Source organism: Alosa alosa, chromosome 10 (genome assembly GCF_017589495.1).
Source record: "Alosa alosa isolate M-15738 ecotype Scorff River chromosome 10, AALO_Geno_1.1, whole genome shotgun sequence".
NCBI classification, from domain to species: Eukaryota; Metazoa; Chordata; class Actinopteri; order Clupeiformes; family Clupeidae; genus Alosa; species Alosa alosa.
Genome location: NC_063198.1, coordinates 21,342,220 through 21,356,361, shown reverse-complemented (window position 1 = coordinate 21,356,361; position 14,142 = coordinate 21,342,220). Strand labels below are relative to the sequence as shown.

General features: G+C 45.2%; 1 protein-coding gene across 4 annotated transcripts in view; it reads left to right on the top strand.

Annotated features, from left to right (window-relative positions):
- The window catches only part of LOC125302531 (arf-GAP with GTPase, ANK repeat and PH domain-containing protein 1-like), a 34,465-nt gene extending 21,110 nt beyond the window's left edge, over positions 1-13,355 (top strand). For 2 of the 4 annotated variants that reach the window (XM_048255761.1, XM_048255760.1), the window contains exons 7-18: positions 2,264-2,385; positions 2,705-2,863; positions 4,247-4,327; positions 4,613-4,717; positions 6,250-6,409; positions 6,743-6,853; positions 7,205-7,342; positions 8,760-8,911; positions 9,971-10,061; positions 11,249-11,471; positions 12,404-12,698; positions 12,952-13,355. In XM_048255761.1, the coding sequence (XP_048111718.1) occupies positions 2,264-2,385; positions 2,705-2,863; positions 4,247-4,327; positions 4,613-4,717; positions 6,250-6,409; positions 6,743-6,853; positions 7,205-7,342; positions 8,760-8,911; positions 9,971-10,061; positions 11,249-11,471; positions 12,404-12,698; positions 12,952-13,266 (1,952 nt within the window). In that variant the 3' untranslated portion in view covers positions 13,267-13,355. Of the gene's footprint in view, positions 1-2,263; positions 2,386-2,704; positions 2,864-4,246; positions 4,328-4,612; positions 4,718-6,249; positions 6,410-6,742; positions 6,854-7,204; positions 7,343-8,209; positions 8,270-8,759; positions 8,912-9,970; positions 10,062-11,248; positions 11,472-12,403; positions 12,699-12,951 lie in introns of all 4 variants that reach the window. The other 2 variants (XM_048255759.1, XM_048255758.1) reach the window with 2 other exon arrangements.
- Positions 13,356-14,142: the final 787 nt, after the last annotated feature.

Sequence of the window (14,142 nt, the reverse complement as noted above, 5' to 3'; positions counted from 1 at the left end):
AGAAATCATCTTCAAAGGTCACATCATAAAACAAATACATTTTTATGAAGCAAAAATTATTTGCTTGACCATGTTCTCTCTTTTTGGCACTGGAGTAGCCCATTGACTCAGATGTGACATGATCAGGTAAGGGTTTGGACCAAAAACGGCAATGCTGCTTTGCGACTTTGGACTTTTATTTTGACAAGTTCTCGTCGTTCTGTCTTCCACATTCATGAAAGGTTTGGTATAAATGTTGAGTCATGTCTCATGAAACAGTCATGAATGCTTTATGTGCAGTTTATGACAGCTGCTATGAATGTGTTATGAACTCACCCGTCAAGTAAAGTGTTACCTACCATTTACTGGATAAATATAAAAGACCAAAAGAACTCTGAGGTAAGATAGACAGGTTTGCAGGTTTCAGTCATACTGCAACATGTTCCATTCCTTCATCTCCTGACCTTGCATATGACAAATGGTCAGCCAGTATGCGACTGGTGCAAACGGTGTCCAGTGAGGGCCGTGGGAGGAGATCATAAATCACGGGCAGGAACATATCCATCTAGTGATGGAGTTTTTCATCAGTGTAATGCTCTGTACAGTAAAGCTGGAAGCATGACAATGAGCTCAACCTCCTGCAGTTACTCGTCACGTCGCCATCTGTGCAATGAAACGCAATGACTTATGTGGAGCGGATCCATTATCAGACATCTTGACAGTGGCAGTGGGGAGCAATGCAATCAATTTGGGCCAGCATCCATGTGGAAAGCTCTAGATGTCTCTTCACCAACCCACAGCCCAGAAGGAGCTCCAAAAAGGGGCTGCAGCACGATGTCTGCAGGGTTGATGAGTTTGTGTCCATGGAAAAGCAGTTTACTAGACAGGCAACGTTAACAGCTAAGCACACTCAATAATGTATCAATCAATCAATCAATCAATCAATCAATCAATCAATCAATTATTCATTCAATGTTATTTAATTACATTTTATCCAAAATTTCTGACACTATCGTGCATATGTTATCAGTATCAGGGGGCAGCCGTGGCCTACTGATTAGCGCTTCGGACTTGTAACCGGAGGGTTGCCGGTTCGAACCCCGACCAGTAGGCACGGCTGAAGTGCCCTTGAGCAAGGCAACCAACCCCTCACTGCTCCCCGAGCACCGCTGTTGTTGCAGGCAGCTCACTGCGCCGGGATTAGTGTGAGCTTCACCTCACTGTGTGTTCACTGTGTGCTGAGTGTGTTTCACTAATTCATGGATTGGGATAAATGCAGAGACCAAATTTCCCTCACGGGATCAAAAGAGTATATATACTTATACTTAGTAGCTAGGGTGTTCTCACTGGGAATTTACCCTGTGACCCTGGTGCTGTTTGCACCATGTCCTACCAATTGATGTACAGGAGCATAAATTCTCTGATCTAGCGCTTGACAATCAGTCGTGCACTGTAGATGTAGTAGCTTGTACTACTGTAGACTATTGCAGTGTTAGCAGCAGTTTCCTGTACATATTCCTGTGTGCTCTCAAAAGGGAAATAGCACGATAATGTAGTCGCACATTTAAATGCATCAATATTCAGGGCGGCTTGTGAACCGAGAGATGGAAGAGGAAGTTCTAACGAGAGAAAAGGGAAGGCCACAAGATGTGACAAGAGTGTGCTAGAAGAATGGAGAGGGAAGAGAGATAAATAAGCCACCTTATCACAAACGACCAGTAATTATAAATATAAACCTGAGTTTTTCTTGTGTGTGTGTGTGTGTGTGTGTGTGTGTGTGTGTGTGTGTGTGTGTGTGTGTGTGTGTGTGTATCAGTATCATGGACTACAGCAGGTTGATGTGAGTAAGATACTGCAAGGGAATTCGTTGTTGGTTGTTTACCTCAGTGCACGTCTTTGTTATTTTGTTTTTGTTTTTCCTTGAGTATATTGTCGCTTTGCTTGAGGTTTATTATATTCTTTTATATTCTTTGAAAAGACCATACAGATGTGGTAGCTACAATGCGGTAAGATAAAGACATTAAGTTTGGTGTTTATCATGTTTATGACTCTAAGGTCAGTAATAAAGCATCTACAAATGTCTCTTTGATTCAGAGTCAACCAGGGCTGTGTAGTACAGGGCTGTGTAGTAGGCAAATAGACCCCTAAAACCTTTCGCTAGTTGCAAAAGTAACATATTGGGATCTGACAGAGAAGCATGTTTCATGATATCTGATGGCCTCCTTTATATGTTAAGGAACTTTGCATTGATCCCCATCTTTTTTTGTCTGCCCTGTCCTTGCAGCTGCTCAGAAGATTGTGACAGTGAAAAGGCAGGCCGCTCTGTTTGCGTCCTGCAAATCTCTCCCCAACTCCCCGAGTCACTCCGGCGGATCAACCCCAGTGTCAGGAGCCTTCCCTGGGCAGGTGAGTCTCAACCCCAACCCCCCCCCCTCCTCCTGCTACTGTAGGGTTGTACTTGGTATACTCTCTGTATATGTCTCATTCGCTGTCTGTCACAACAATCATATGCTTACTCTGACCATTTTATTTCCCTTTTCTCCTGTCTGTCAATCTCTCTCTACCCCCTCCCTGTCCTTTTTGCTTTATATCTGTCTTTCTTCCTCTCTCCCCCCCCATCTCTCTCTATCTACCCCCCCTCACTGTCTCTCCCCCCCTCTCTCTCTCTCTCTCTGTCTCACTCTCTCTGTCTCACTCTCTTCTCTTTCTCTCTTTCTCTCTGAAGGCAAGTAATGGGGGTCAGAGCAGTGACTACTCCTCATCTCTGCCTTCTACTCCGGTCAATAGTCACAAGGAGATTGTTGCGTCGGGGGCAGAGAAGTTTGGCAGCGCCACCCCAGGGACCCTCAGGAGTGGCCCACGCCGCCGCACGGCCAGATTTCCGGTTAGTTAACCTTTGACCTATGCCTTGTCAGAACTCTCTCCTGAACCATGTTAGGAGCAACTTCAGCAAAAAGGGTCTTTAGTGTTCATTTTAAAGTTATCAACAGCCACTAGCTATGAGGAAAGGTTTTTTGTAGCCCGAATAGCAGATGTCCTTAGCTGAGGAATCTTCAGTAATGGGCAGGATCAGGCTCATCCAAAAGAGACCCAGAACTCTGGTGAAATAATACTATAATTAGACATATAGGGCCCTATCATGACAGTCTAAAACGCATGGTCACTGGCGAATAGTTAAAAAAAATGTCGGAGTTTGTTAAGTCCATATTGGGTGTGGTTTAGTTATGAAACGTTATGAAATGTCCGGCGCATGGCGCAAGAAGGTGGGCCTTATGTTTCTAAATCAGTCATGGGTTTAGACAACTTCAAACAGTGCATCGGTATTTTGATAGTCAGCGGCACATTTGAAGGAATCTGCTTGCATGCGAGACTGTATGGAACAGTTATTCCACTAAACCATGCTTTACTAAAACCTAGCAAAGTATGGCCTACACACATTTGCACTCGTCTATTATTTGAATTCATTGGAAAAGTGAAACTAACTTCACCGTGGTCTCATAGTCAACGACAAAACAGTTAAACACAGTTACTTTCACTATTGACTGAAAATAGGTTACCATTGAAAACATAGCCTGAAAAAAGCAACACTTACCCCAATAATGTTCGAATGACTGAATAAAAAACCTAAGGACATTTATCCATTGAGAGGAGTTGCTACTTACATCTTGTGACAGTGCGTCTTATGGTCTTCAGCTGTGCTTCATATTTTCCTCTCGCCTCGCCTAATCACTTTTATCAGTCATTACCAATTTGCATATGATGGTGAATAACTACTCAATGTGAGATGTATTTCGTAATATCTTTATTGTAATTATGTTTCCTATTGTAATCGTGTAATTTGTACTGTTTTGCATGTGCGTTGGTGCGCGTTCGTGGATGAAAGAAGCATGGTGCTCCCACCCATATCACTGTTGATAATGCACCCTTAAAATAACATATACACAACTCGCAATTAACTTCTGACCAGGTTTCTCTTGGTCAGTGGCGTAATGCGTTTTAGGTAGTGTACGATATTTTTAGACAACTAGCCAGACCCCTTACTGCAAGATAGGAATAAACATTGCGCTGGGTTAATAACCCGTTTTTCCGCCTTGCGCCAGGTTGGAAAATAGGGCCCTAAAACTCTTTTCATGACATTATCTGTACTATTTTTTATTGGCAGGCAGGCTTGAGCAAAAGCTATTCCTGGTAATGGACTGGTGGATACACTGATATATGTTATGTATAAATAAATATAAATATGTATTTTCTCCATTCACTGTTTCAGGGTCGCCATGGAAGCGATGAGAGGAGGAGTGTAGATAGTAAATGGGATTTTGGCAGTGGAAGGGCAATCCCCATCAAACAGGTGTGTGTTGGTGTGTGTGTGGGGAGTAACAGGTGTGTGTTGGTATGTGTGGGGAGTGTGTGAATTCATGAGATGTGATGTGCGCTTTTCTCACTTCAAATCTCTTTTCTCCATTTCCTTTATATCACACACGCATGCAAACACACACACACACACACACACACACACACACACACACACACACACACACACACACACACACACACACACACACACACACATAACCTCCTTCACCCTTTCTCATGCTGTCTCTCTCTTTCTTTCTCTTTATGAATATTGCACCAGAGTGTTCTACTGAAACGCAGTGGAAGCTCAATCAACAAGGAATGGAAGAAGAAGTATGTCACCCTGTCCAGTGACGGGGTGCTGTCCTACCACTCTAGTGTCAATGTAGGTACACCACAGGCTGTGTGTGTGTGTGTGTGTGTGTGTGTGTGTGTGTGTGTGTGTGTGTGTGTGAGAGAGATATGATCTGAGTGTTTGCGTTTATGTTCGTGCTTCCAAGTGTATTTATGTGTGTGTGTGTGTGCATAGAAATGTAAGTCCTCATTTATTAAAAGTAATCTGTGTATTTTAGTTGTTTTTTTTAGTTTGTTTGTTTGTTTGTTTGTATTCTTGTTTATAAGCCTCTCTGACAGAGATCCTCCCAAATCGAAACATTGATCACAGCACACAGATAAATCCCAACCTCGTAAGAATGTTCCCCACAGTGTGCAGAATTGGTTCTCGTTGCCTTTCCCCGATCACACACATCCGGCAACTGGCTCCATGCTGTGCTTGTTTCCAGCTTATGAGCAGATATATCAAAACTCCACTGTGCTGAGCTTTTCTATGCAGCAAAAAAATGATCTGCCTGGAGACTTCCCCTCTCTGTCTATGCCTCCACTGTCCTCCCCCCCTCGCTCTGAAGGCTGTGACTGAATACAGTATGGCTGGGAGCCGGGCGCTTTTGATGGATGAGGCTGCATGAAAGCTAGACTGCTCACATTACTGCTGCTCAATGGGACATACAGGGAATTTCAATGTAGGAAGGAATATCAGGCAAACATTCTAATGGCCTAGGTTTGCGAGGGGTCAAATAAGATCCCACTACAGAAAGTGCTATTCAAGGCAAAGCTTGTATTTTTATTTTTCTCACATAGCACAAGCCGCATTCTGTGATAAATTGGTTTTGTATAGATAGTCATAATTTCACAATTTACAAGCCCCCCCCCCCCCCGTGGAAACTATCTGCATTTGCTAGTCACTTCTATGTCAACACAGCTATGAGTCACATCTGTTATCCGGTTTTATCTGGTATGTTTTTATGGTATATTTTAATGATTTTGCCCTCCAAATATATAGCCTGGCTCCGCCCTCCTACGTACTTCCGCTCAATTTTCATTTTATTTCAGTACGTTATCTGGGATTTCTGTATATTCGCGGGTTTTCTCAGGCCAAATGTTACCTGGCCAATCAGCGAACAGAGGGGGTGGCAGAGAACGATGACGTTGAGGTCGTGCGCTAGTTTGAGCATGACATACGTCACGACCAAACGTTAGCAATTGGTTAATGCAGATCCAGAGTGGCTCTGGGCAGATCCAATAGTTTTAAACTTCAACAGAGTACTCGCCTTCAAGGAAGTTAACGCTTGGCAATGGAAAGTGGCCAGACTCTCTGTACATTATGAAATGTACGAGAGTTTGGTAGGACCAGGCTACCAAATATAGGCTTTTCAAACATAAAATCATTTTATATGTGTCTCCACACATTTTTGTTGACAGTCCGTCCTCTTATCGGAGTCTTTGTGTTCTTACCTGATGTTCTCCTGAATGCAAGTGAACTCAGAATCTGAACTAAACCAAACCTTTCAGTCTGGCCATGTTCTTGCATTGCTCAGAACCCTCTCTCTGAAGCGTTCTCTGTGACCTTTGACCCGACAGGAGTACATGCAGAACGTCCACGGGAAGGAGATGGACCTGCTGCGAGTGACTGTGAAGATTCCAGGGAAGCGTCCACCTCGAGCCGTCTCGTCTGGGGGTCCTCCTGCTGGACAGAATGGCCTGGTAAAGGACGCCCCAGGATCAGAGGGATCAGGAGCAGGTGAGAGAGAGAGAGAGAGAGAGAGAGAGAGGATGTTTTTTTTTATTATAACACGATCTTTCTTTATGTAAATAACCTTGCATGGTTCCTTGATTCTCTATAATAGCTTTACCATGCTTTATCATGCATTCTGAATCCGAGGGACAAACAAAATGAATCTTAGAGAACAGCAGTAAACTGATTTGACCTCTGTAGAGGGAAAACCTTGAGATCAATTGAACCAGTGAGAAAGGGAGTCACATTTCAATTCATATATGATATAGTTATGATGAATGTCTTCTCTCGAATGTACAGTTTGTAATACCATCGTACGGACTTGTATCCTGTTTTTAGTGCCTACATATCCCTGCGGCCTCCTGACTGTGGATGAGGGCGGACGGACCCTGGGAAACAGGGGGGTGCAGCGCAACCCCTCCACACTCTCCAGTAAGGCTCAGAGTATGGGTGAGCTCTCCACTGTACCGCCATCCTCACAACCCCATGCCACTGCAACATAGACATCAAGCCTGAGATAATATCATCAGCTCATAGGCTCATCAGCTCATTTGACACTATGCAAACATCAGCAGCAATCAGGCCGCCTTTGGTTCTTGTACGGTCTTGTGTGAGATGCATAGAGTTTTTGGTTCACAAAATGGCCATCAGGTTTTATTTCATAAGCTTTCTTTGTAAATACATTCCTAAGGCTTGTCATGTGCAGTCACATTGTGTATGCATACGTGCTTCATCTGTGAATGTAACTGTAATGTAAGTGTAAGTCTCGGGTAGATCTTGTATGTTCTCTCTCACCCCCAGACTCTTCTGTAGAGGGCGTATCCAGCCCCACATCTGGCAAAGAGCCTGGCCCCTCCTCCCCGATGATTGACAGGAAGAAGACAAGAAGGAAGAAGAGCATGAACCAGAAAGGGGAAGCAGCGTCCGGGCAAGCTGAGGGTGAGACTACCCAACAGCATGTTTAATTATTACTGACCAAGCCCAACCCCACAAACACCAGTGCATGCACTCTAAGAACAGATACAGGCTAGCCTAGATCTAGAGCTTTGTTTCAATATGTGAGTGCATGGAATATGTTTGTTGAGTGTTATACATTGTAGGACCTCTCCCTCTCCCCTGTAAAGGCTTGGACATACAGTTACTGGCTAAGCTGTGTCACTGTCAGTGTGCCGCAAGCATAGAGAACAGCCACTAGGGGGAGGTACCTCAGTGTATTAACCTCCATTGCGGTGTAACAGTCCACTGACCATATGACAGCTGGCAGTGCTGTAACTGAGGTTTCATTTTTTAATGTTGTGTGAAATGGACTCTGTATAATGGTTTTTGTCAGTGAGGTTGTGGTGAGATTTAGGTCTTCATCTGAGAGAGAGAGAGAGAGAGAGAGAGAGAGAGAGAGAGAGAGAGAGAAAGAGTGTGTGAGTGAGACAGAGAGAGAGAGATTGAGAGAGAGAGAGAGAGAGAGAGAGAGAGAGAGAGAGAGAGAGAGAGAGAGAGAGAGCACTAATATTTTCCTGTGCTGTCACAGTGTGGGAGTGCTTTGCCACTTGCCTTGAGACTGCAGGGGAAAGCATATTGTCCAGTAGGACTAAGGGTTTGGGTGTTTTTGTTTGCTCTTTTCCTCCCTCTGCTTTCTGAGATCGGCTGTAATCTGCTCTTTATTCTCTGTTTTCTCCTTTCATCTCTCTCTCACACCGCTTCTCTCTCTCTCTCTCTCTCTCTCTCTCTCTCTCTCTCTGTTCTCTCTCTCTCTGTCTTTCTCCTCTTTGTTTGCCTCTGTGGGATTCTTCCTACTCACGCACATCTCAGCCAAGCGCAAAATGTGGAAGCTAAAAAGCTTTGGTAGCTTGAGAAACATAAATAAGACAGGTAATTGGGTTATGTGTGTGTGTGTGTGTGTGTGTGAATGTGTGTGTGTGTGTGTGTGTGTGTCTCTGCATGTGTGTGTATGTATGTGTGTGTGTGTGTGTGTGTGTCTGTGCATGTGTGTGTGTGTGTGTGCATGTGTGTGTGTGTACATATCCATGTGGCTTCATCTGTCTGCATTCAGTCTGAAATAGCAGCCATCACGTTCATGTATATTTGTCCTTTCTTCCTCCCTCGCTGTCTATGATATCGTATCCGTGGTGATCTCATGCTCACTTCTGTTCCACCATTTTTTTCATATGTTTTTCAGAGCTGCACACCTGAAAGGGATGTGTGGCTGTTCCATTGGCTGTGATTTTGGATGTGTAATGCATGGAATCACTGTCTGCTAAAGTGTTGTACTTCCCAGACCCTCCACAGCACCTCTCCTCCTTATAAAACTGCTATGAACAAACATTTTCAGCCTTCATACTTCCTCCATTTCTCTCCCCAGACGAGGACAACTTTGACTTCATGGTGGTGTCCAGCACAGGGCAGACGTGGCACTTCGAGGCCCCCAGTCTGGAGGAGCGTGATGCCTGGGTCCAGGCCATCGAGAGCCAGATCCTGGCCAGCCTGCAGTCATGTGAGAGCAGCAGGAACAAGGTAGCTGTCTAGCAGCTCTCTCCACACACTGGCAAATAACACCGCCCTCGATTGTTCAAAAAGACCTTTGTATTAAAAGGTTTCTTAGAGGAAAAATGTGAGGAATGAAAAAAGTCCCTCAGGATGGCAAAAGTGATACTGTAGAGCCAGCAGTGGTCAGTATGACAGGATATTGTGCTGCAAGGCTTTGCCAGAAAGGATTCAAAAGGGGAATGTAGAGAATTGAAGAGAAAACTGGAACCATTAAGAATACTTATTTGGTACTGAAGTACCCTTTTAACTGGAACCATTTTTTGGGGAGTGCTCTCACCCCCAATTGGAACATAGGCCTCTGTCTCTCTCTCTCTCTCTCTCTCTCTCTCTCTCTCTCTCTCTCAGCCAGGAACCCTAACCCAGATTGGAGGCAGTTTGTTGTTGTGGGCAACTGCTGCTGCTCAGCTTAATCAGGTCAAGTGCAGAGAGGGGATTTGGATGAGACCCTAGAGGTAGAACCGGCTCTCGGCCAGATCGCTGATGATCTGGGAGGTTGTGTAGTAAGAACACTAATACACATCTTTATGTGAAAACAGGGTAGAGAGAGCAGAGTTAATTAAAGGTTGTATCAGTGATGGCGGGGTAATGTCACTTCTGTTGACGTTCAAACAAAACAGAGAGCTAGCTTCCTACTCCCTCCCCCTCCCTCCCGTGCAATTGAAACTCTCCTGAACGCGCATCTCGTCGGATATTGGTCGGTTACTCGTCGGCTTTATTTTGCCTTTGAGTGGTTGGCAACACATGCTTGTGTGCAGATCTCAGAGCCTAGGCTGCCTACAGAGACGCGTTTTTTTGACGGCCTGCTTATGGGGCGGGCAGCTAGCGGATCGTTAGGAAAGATTAGATGAAGGTTTGGGCCTTTTTGGGCCTGCAATCGCTGATACAACCTTTAAGTCATGTTTATTTTAAATATATCTTGATTACTTAATAACATGGTTATTAAACATTATACACTGTGTTTGAGTATAGGGGTGTTCATGCGTGTGTGTGTGTGTGTGTGTGTGTGTGTGTGTGTGTGTGTTGCAGACTCGGAGAAACAGCCAGAGTGAGGCGGTGGCGGTTCAAGCCATCCGCAATGCCAAAGGCAACAGCTTCTGTGTTGACTGTGACGCACCCAGTGAGTCTCTCTCTCTATCTCTCTCTGCCTGTCTCTCTCTCGCTGTCTTTCTCACACACACACACACACACACACACACACACACACACACACACACACACACACACACACACACACACACACACACACACACACATTCTATCGATGTATTTCCTGTAGATGAGGAGCAGGTTAAACCAAAATGATTCTGTTCCTGGCAGCATTCCGTTTCATTTCTCTTCCTCCTTCCTCTTTGCTTTTAATGACCTTTATCTGTCTTTGCTCTTTATTCCCTTGTTCTTTTCTATTTGTTCTTTGTTCTTTATTCCCTTGTTCTTTTCTATTTGTTCTTTGTTCTTTATTCCCTTGTTCTTTTCTATTTGTTCTTTGTTATTTATTCCCTTGTTCTTTGATTAGACATCTGCAAAGAAGGTGGCAGTGTTTCTCAAAGCCCAGCCACTATCCACCAGAATCTCAATAAATAAGGAATGGTATTCAGTGGGGTTTGACCTAAACATTCAATCAGCCCTCAAGACCTTAGGGTATCTAACTTTGCAGATATGAAACATACAAAAATAATGACCCTATAAAACTTTTACTCTATTTATTAACTAAGCATTTTATTTTACTTGCATGGGCCTCCTCCGTGCACGTACATCATGTCTGCCCGATTCCTGGCACTCCCGAGGAACCTAATTAAACTAGGGTAAAACTCAGGTTGTGAAATGGGCCTAAAAGAACAGGGTGAATACCAATGCAGTTTATGCTTAATGAAGCGTCTCCTGACCCTCAACTGACCCGCTCGTTCTCTCTTGCTCTGGTCATCTCTCTCGCTCTCCCTCTTATTTTGTAATTGTGTGTCATCACTTTCTTCCTGCCTCAACATCTTTATCTGTTCCACTGAATCTATCTTTTCCCAATCTGTGCTCTCTCTTTCTCTGTCGCTTCTTCTCCTTTAACATTAATCTCTTCTACCTCTTTTTCTCTCATACTATCCCTTTCTTTTTTCTATTTTATGTTGGTCCCTCTGTCTCTCTCTCTCTGTCTCCCATCATCCAATCCCATCATTCTTCTCTCTCTTCACTCTCTCTCTCTCTCTCTCTCTCTCTTTCTTCTCTCTCTCTGTCTCTCTCTCTCTCCATGCTGCTGCGTCCTCCCCTCATCCCCTGCTCCCCCATTCACCCCTCCTCCTCCTCCCTGTCTCCCAGACCCCACGTGGGCGAGCCTGAACCTGGGCGCCCTCATCTGTATCGAGTGCTCGGGCATCCACCGCAACCTGGGCACACACCTGTCACGTGTGCGCTCCTTGGACCTGGACGACTGGCCCCACGAGCTCACGCTTGTGCTCAGCGCTATTGGCAACCACCTGGCCAATAGCATCTGGGAGGCGTGCACACAGGGCTGCCACAAGCCCACGCCGGACGCCTCGCGGTGAGTAGAAAATATAAATATGATGAATAGAATAATTACAAGAGGGAAAGGGTATATATCATATATAGCAGCACACTTTAATCACAATAATAGATAATAGATAAAACATTCAGTCATATTTCAAATTTCAAACATATTTAACACAATTTTCTGAGGATAATTCTGAATTTCCTAAGATGAAATGATTCTACAAATGTTACAATGCCAACCCAATGCAAAACATAAAAAAATATTCCAGTTTCCTTGACATATCTGACAAAACAGCTATGTTCCTATATCCCATAATAAGTTTAGGCTATAGTATATGCTCTGTTGGTTTTGATTGGAATTGTCAGCTACAGAGTAATCCCATTGAGGGTTTGCAAGCGTCAGTCCGCCAGCTGCACTGCTAACAAGGTCTACAGCACATTACATCTGATGAAAACAGACTCTTTGCTGCAGCTGAGAAATGAAATATTAAAGTAATATCATTATGTGATGGTGCTGTTCCGTGGAAAGTATATAATAAGGTGTATACCATTAAGAACTCCAGTTGTGCCTGCTTGGTGTTGTCATGGATTGACTACTTGCAATCAGCTTTTCACGTATAAAGCACATACAGAGCTAAGCTGTCGGTAACACCTTACTTGACAGTATCGACATAAGAGTGACATGACACTGTCATGACACATGAACCCTAACCTCTAACCCTAACCTTAACTCTAACCCTAACCCTAAACCTAACCCTAATTTATGACAAAAACCGAATGACACTTAATGACAGAAGCGTTATGTCATAAACGTTTATGACTTGTTTATGACACGTTCATGACAGTATCATGTCACTCTTATGTCGATATTGTCAAGTAAAGTGTAACCAAGTTGTCCTTAAAAGTTAAAAGTCCTGTGTGGTTTTTTTTTCTGTGGCGCTGACCCCCTCATCCTTTCCTCAGAGAGGAGCGTGAGTCGTGGATACGGGCCAAATATGAGCAGCGCATGTTCGTGGCGCCACTGACCGGTGTCGCCGAGGGATTGGACGGTACGCTGTCGGCCCGCCTCCTGCGGGCGGTGACGGACAGGGACCTGCCCCGCCTACTCCTGCTGCTCGCCCACAGCTCCAAGGAGGAGATCAACGCGCCGGGCGCCGTGGTGACTCACCATAGCAACGGCAGCACCCAGCAGTCCCGCACCGCCCTCCACGCAGCGTGTCAGCTGGCAGACGTTGTCATGACGCAGCTGCTCGTTTGGGTGAGGGTCCTATTCAGAACACTGGAATTGCCTTTAAGTGCCTCCAGCATGCGTATCCCTCAGAAGACCACTTAAACTGACTGACCATTTAAACTCCAAACTCACTTTTCTTTTCTTTTATTTCTCCTTCTTCCCTTCCATTCCCTTTCTTCTTCTCTCCCCTCCTTTCCTGTCCTCCTCCTATCTCCTCTGTCCATTCTACTTATGCTCTTCTCTCTCTCTCTCTCTCTCTCTCTCTCTCTCTCCTCTGCAGTATGGCAGTGACGTGAGGTGCCGTGATCCTCAGGGTCAGACTGCCCTCTCGTTGGCCCGCCGTGCCGGCAGCCAGGAGTGTGCGGACATACTGGTGCAGTACGGCTGCCCCATCGAGAGCAGCACCACACCCTGCACCACCCCGACCGGCGCCTCCCTGGGCTCCCCCTGCTCCTCCGGCGCACCACTCCCCAGCGGGAGCGCCATGGCTGGTGGTGCTGGTGGTGCTGGTGCCACCCCCACCCTCTCAAGCAAAACCAGCGCAGCCACCGCCACCACCCTGAGTAGGAGCAGCTCCCGAAGAGCCGTGTCCTAACTGCACTCAGTCGTGTGTGTGTGTGTGTGTGTGTGTGTGTGTGTGTGTGTGTGTGTGTGTGTGTGTGTGTGTGTGTGTGTATAAGAGAGAGAGAGAGAGAGAGAGAGAGAGAGAATTGTGAGTGAGAATGTGTGTGAGTGCATGTGTTGTGTGTTTGTGCAAGTTGGTTTGCATGCATGTGTGTGTGTGTGTGTGTGTGTGTGTGTGTGTGTGTGTGTAATTATATGTATGTGTGAACAAATGAAGGTGAGTGAGAGAAAAAAAAATGTGTGTGTGTGTCTGTCTGTGTGTGTGTGTGTGTGTGTGTGTGTGTGTCTGTGTCTGTGTCTAATTATATGTATGTGTGAACAAATGAAGGTGAGTGAGAGTGTAAGAAAACAAATCTGTTTGTAGCATTGGTAGAGGAAACAAGACAAAATGAACAGGAATGGCTGCCATCAATGCAACCCGCGTGTTGCCACTGTGTCTGAGTAGGGGCCCACCTGTACTTAGTAATTTCCAGACACCAGGCCAGTGGTGTCTCTCTCTCCCACGCAAAACAACACACAAACATACTGTAGTGGAAAGGCAACAGACAACCTGTTTATGAGCTCCTCAGCATAAGGCGACATGTTGTGTGCGTGTACAGTATGTGTGTGTGCGTACATACTGTAGTGGACAGGCAACAGACAACCTGTTTATGAGCTCCTCAGCATAAGGCGACATGTTGTGTGCGTGTACAGTATGTGTGTGTGCGTGTACAGTATGTGTGTGTGCGTGTGTATGTGTGTGTGTTTGTGCGTTTGTGTCTGTGTGTACGTGCACAAAAACATGAATTCTACACCTTGGGACAGCAGGAAGGAGTGCAGCTTCACCTCTTCAGTTCTCCAACGAATC